Raw genomic sequence first — 5507 nt, forward strand, 5'->3', positions numbered from 1 at the left:
AGTTAATATATGCCACAAATTCAACAGAGGTCCTTTAAAAAAAAAAAAAAAAAAAAAAGGAAAAAAAAAATTGAAAAGACTAAAGGGTGTCCACGTCACCGAAAATGGCATGCCACAAAAGAAGTGCCACGTTGAGAGCCTAACTCAGGTTGGGTCAGGCTAACCATATCAGGCGGTCAGTTGCCTAACCCAGCTTTCACGCGACAGTAGTAGAATTAGTAGTACAATATCATTTCCCAAGCCGCACAAAATCTCTGAATATATATCCACTCCTCCTATCCATACGTCCCACCAAATTAAGTTACGGCAATTTGTAAAATCACTCCCTGCACTGCGTCTCTTTCCTCGGAGCGATTCATCTGCGGCACAGCAGAAGCAGAGTACCCTAAAGCTGCATACACGTAATATGTCCCATCCCTCTCCAGTCAGTTAACTAACGATTTTTCCCATTCTCCCTATTTTGGACTTCCATTCCCTCACCATTTACTCCCCAATGCCATCCACCCTCGGAAACCAAAACCATTAGATCTGTAACCAAGAGTAAACGAAACGCCTACAAGATGATCACCTGGGGGGACCTCTACACCGTCTTGACGGCAGTCGTTCCTCTGTACGTGGCGATGATCTTAGCCTACGGGTCGGTCCGGTGGTGGAAGATCTTCTCCCCGGACCAGTGCTCCGGCATCAACCGGTTCGTGGCCATCTTCGCCGTCCCTCTCCTCTCCTTCCATTTCATCTCCAGCAACGACCCCTACGCCATGAACTTCCGCTTCATCGCCGCCGACACTCTTCAGAAGATAATCATGCTCGTCGTTCTCACCGTCTGGACCAATTTCACCAAGAACGGTAGCCTCGAGTGGATGATCACCATCTTCTCTCTTTCCACGCTACCAAATACACTCGTGATGGGTATCCCTCTGCTCATCGCCATGTACGGCGAGGACTCCGGGAGCCTCATGGTCCAGGTGGTGGTCTTGCAGTGCATCATCTGGTACACCCTGCTGCTCTTCCTCTTCGAGTACCGCGGCGCCAAGATGCTGATCATGGAGCAGTTCCCGGAGACGGCAGCGTCCATAGTGTCGTTCAAGGTCGACTCCGATGTGGTCTCACTGGACGGTCGCGATTTTCTGGAGACCGACGCGGAAATAGGCCAGGACGGGAAGCTCCACGTGACGCTGAGAAAGTCGAACGCGTCGAGACGGTCCCTCGGAGGCTCGGCATTGACGCCTCGGCCGTCGAATCTCACCGGAGCGGAGATATACAGTTTGAGCTCCTCAAGAAACCCCACGCCGAGAGGCTCCAATTTCAACAACTCCGACTTCTACTCCATGATGGGTTACCAGGGCTTCCCGGCGAGGCATTCGAATTTTGGTCCCTCCGACCTGTATTCGGTGCAGTCCTCTAGGGGCCCAACTCCGAGACCATCGAATTTCGAAGAGAATTGTGCACCGGTGCCCCAGAACGCCAACGTTTCTTCTCCTAGGTTCGGGTTTTATCCGGCGCAGACTGTACCTCCGGCGTCGTACCCTGCGCCCAACCCAGAGTTCTCGTCCACTATTACTAAGACAGCGAAGAATCAGCCACAACAGCAACAGCAACAGCAACATCAGGCTCCAAATAGCAAGGTGAGCCATGATGCTAAGGAGCTGCACATGTTTGTGTGGAGCTCCAGCGCATCGCCTGTGTCCGACGGAGGTGGGCTCCACGTATTCGGCGGGACCGACTTCTGCGCGTCGGAGCAATCCGGACGGTCCGATCAGGGGGCCAAGGAGATCCGGATGTTGGTTGCTGATCACCCCCAAAACGGGGAAAATAAAGGTAAGAAATTCGAATCACGAGGCCCCATTTAATTAATTATTCCAGTAGTTAATAATTTGTTATCCTAATAATTTGTTTATTTTATTGGTTAATGGTTTGAAGCAATGGCGGAAAGTGAGGGATTTGGTGGGGAAGACTTAAGCTTTGGTGGGAAGGGAGATCTAGGAGGAGTGGTGGGAGATCAGGATGAGAGAGAGAAGGAGGGCCCCACTGGACTCAACAAGCTGGGGTCCAGCTCCACGGCTGAGCTCCACCCGAAATCCTCCACCGGAGTCCCGGAGTCAGGTGGCGGAAAACAAATGCCTCCCGCCAGTGTCATGACCCGTCTCATCTTAATCATGGTCTGGCGCAAGCTTATCCGCAACCCCAACACCTATTCCAGCCTCATTGGCCTTGTATGGTCTCTCATCGCCAACAGCCGGTAATTAAACTGCCATTTTAACACGTCGCATTTTATTAACAAAATAATTGAAAATCTACTTAAATTTATCGATCATTTGATTAATTTGACGTTTTAATTTGTCCCAGGTGGCATCTGACTATGCCGAAGATACTTGCGAAGTCGATCTCCATACTCTCCGACGCCGGGCTTGGAATGGCCATGTTCAGCTTAGGTGAGTGGTGTGCTAATTTCGTAAATTTGCTTGGGCCTCCACCTCGAATAATTAATTTCGAAAGAAGCTGGATCGACATCTTTCTCAATCATAATTTGTTAAAGATAAATGCCGCCTATAGCGCGCTAGGATTAAAATTAGTAGCCGTGGCTTTTTAGAAGCCACGGGGTCCGGTCGGGTCGAGCACGTAGGTTTGGTAGTGATGTTCAACCCTGTCCGTCTGTCAAGGTATGGGGCTATCACCTCACATGACACACCTCAGGACCATGTATTTATTTCTGTGACCTTTTAGTTCTATCTTTCGACAGTAAATGGGATTGACCACCCGACATGTGGGACCTCGTACAACGACTGTCGCTTTCCAGCCCTCCAGGGTCGGTAGCCATAGATGGATAGATAGATAGATGCTCCATTATGGTGAAGGTCGGGTCGGTAGTTGAATCGAGAGAATTAAAGACTTGGATTGATGCATGTGTTTTTGTTATTGTTGATAGGTCTGTTTATGGCTCTTCAGCCCAAGATAATCGCGTGTGGGAATTCCATCGCTTCTTTTGCCATGGCCGTAAGATTCCTCACCGGCCCAGCGGTTATGGCCGCCGCTTCTATTGCCGTCGGCTTGCGTGGCACCCTCCTCCATATAGCTATTGTTCAGGTAATTAATTCAACATAAGTATTTGTATTTATTAATTTTTTTTTTTTTTTTTTTTTTACTATGGGTAATTTTATGTTTTTTAACATATTAACTCCAATAGGCTGCACTTCCACAAGGAATTGTTCCGTTTGTGTTCGCTAAAGAATACAATGTTCATCCAGCCATTCTCAGCACTGCGTGAGTATTATTAATTAATTTATTTACGACTGAAATTAACTATATTTTTTTTTTACTGAGAGTAATTATTGTTTGGATGTGGTAAATATTGCAGGGTTATCTTTGGAATGTTAATAGCACTACCAATTACTCTTGTGTACTACATCGTTATGGGATTGTGAATTTAGAATAGCAGCAGCCAAAATACAGAGATTAAGAAATGTGTTTTAAGTCATCATATTTGAGAGCGTTGACCGCACGGGGATATGTTCAGATTGCAAGAAGATTTTCCGGCAGAAATCGATGATAGTACTACAAAGGACTCGCCAAGGTTCCAAAATTTTTGGAGCTAAGATAGTTGACTTAGTGAAATGCCATGATATGAGGATCATCGCCACCACCCACATGAACAGCCAAAGTTGGTCTAATTTTCCAAAAGTTTGAGAAGAACAAGGAATGCCCGTCAAACCCAAGGGGGAACATGAAAGAGGAAAACAAGGAAAGAAGGTTGTAAGCCAATAAAAGAAGGCTGAAAAAAAGGTGGTCAATGATGTCTGATTCCTCCATTAATTACGTTGTGCATGTAAAGTTTGATTTTACAATTCCCCTCTAGCATTTTTTTTTTTAATATTATTAAAAAAAAAAAAAAAAAGTGACAAAAGAATTGAAGAAAAAGAATAGGCCAGCGGAGGGAATATTTTGTTTTCTTTTTCTTTTATTAGGTTTGTTCTTAGCGTTGGTTTTGATTGTCCATGGATCTGCCAATTATCTGAGATTGTCGTTTCTTTCTTGGTTTGTAGTTGAATTAGGATTTTTATGGTCAAAAAGGGGTCATTAGTCATTTTGTCAATGGAAAGATGCTTGTATTTTGCGCTAAGACACCTCTCTCTCTCTTTCTCTCTTAAACTTTCACGAAAAATAAAGTAATTAAGGACAAAAGTAAAAAATAAAAATAAAAAATACCTGAAAGCACATTGTCTTTAGGCTGAGTGGGGTTTTGTACTTGTGCGAAGAACCTCCTTTTCAGAGGCTTTTTTGTGTGAGGTGAGAGTACTGAGACAGACGAAAGTATGAGATAAGAAAGCGGAAAGCTAGAGTCAAAAGCTGTAGCTAGCGTGCTCACTTTTGCCTTTGTGGCTTTTGGGTATTGATGCCCACACAAAACCCTACAAAAAGCAGCTGGAAATGAATGAATTTATAAATATCACGGGTCCTCTTTCAATCAATAATGGCCTAAACAAACAAGGGCATTTTGTGAGCCTTCTTCCTCCTCGATTCACTTGTATTGGCTAGGGCCCCGTCCCTCTAGCTAAGTACTAATTACTAGGGCGGTGGGCACAGAAGGTGATGGAACGTGATGCAACGAATGTACATCGATCTCCTTCATGATCACAAGGCATCACCTCTTCAAAAGTTGTTGTAATCAATCACTCCAAACTCACTAAAGTATGGTGCCAACTTTAATTAGGCCGATTAGGTCATGATGATGGCAAGCGCTGCATCTGTAAAGATTAAAAAAAGAAAGGGTTAAATAATGAATGCAATATTCCTACTTAATTAGTGCTAGTTAACTACATCATTGAAACTCGGCAAATGACAAACCCCATTGAAGCCACAGTGCTTGGAGTTGGTGAAGAAGGGTGACTAGATAGTACTGTTAAGGGATATATAGGATTTGTTTGATAAACGATTTTGTTTTGGTTTTGATTTGATATTGTAACAAAAAGTGATTGATGTAAAAAAAAAGTAAAATTTTTTTTTTTTTTTTAAGTGAAAAAAGTAAGAACGTTTGGTATAGAAAAATAAAAAAAATTTATTTTGTGGTAATTTTTTTATTTGAATAATAATAAAAAATAATTGATGTGATATAAAAAGTAAGAGAATATTGAAAAAAAAAAAAAAATGAGATGAATAGTATAAATCTAAAATCATGGCAAAATCGCTTATCAATCATAGCCATACATGGGACTCTAAACAGAAGTTGACCAGAGAGAGAGAGAGAAAAGCGACAGATGGAGATAACATGCTGCAAGGTGAAGATTGAAAGATCTTTCATTATTATCGGATCTAGGACTAGATAGATTATTATAGTTACTTGTTGGTTGATAAACATCATGTTCACGTCACGCTCTATAAGAAAAAGTAGAGTGAAATTTTACTTTCAGCTCTATGTTTTCAATCACCTTGAATGTCATTCATTTGTCAAGATTTTTTAAAAAGAAAATTCTTAAAAGGAAAAAGTGAAAATTACTAAAAAAAACTTCCAT

General features: G+C 42.8%; 1 protein-coding gene across 1 annotated transcript; it reads left to right on the forward strand.

The window, feature by feature from the left end:
• Positions 1-267: 267 nt before the first annotated feature.
• On the forward strand, positions 268-4089 carry LOC132177658 (auxin efflux carrier component 7). The gene is made up of 6 exons (XM_059590075.2): positions 268-1818; positions 1921-2239; positions 2347-2432; positions 2927-3084; positions 3185-3261; positions 3356-4089. Exons 1-6 carry the CDS (start codon positions 561-563, stop codon positions 3420-3422), a joined length of 1965 nt encoding a protein of 654 aa, XP_059446058.2. The 5' UTR covers positions 268-560; the 3' UTR covers positions 3423-4089.
• Positions 4090-5507: the final 1418 nt, after the last annotated feature.

Source organism: Corylus avellana, chromosome 4 (genome assembly GCF_965113065.1).
Source record: "Corylus avellana chromosome 4, dhCorAvel1.hap1.2, whole genome shotgun sequence".
Classification (NCBI taxonomy): Eukaryota; Viridiplantae; Streptophyta; class Magnoliopsida; order Fagales; family Betulaceae; genus Corylus; species Corylus avellana.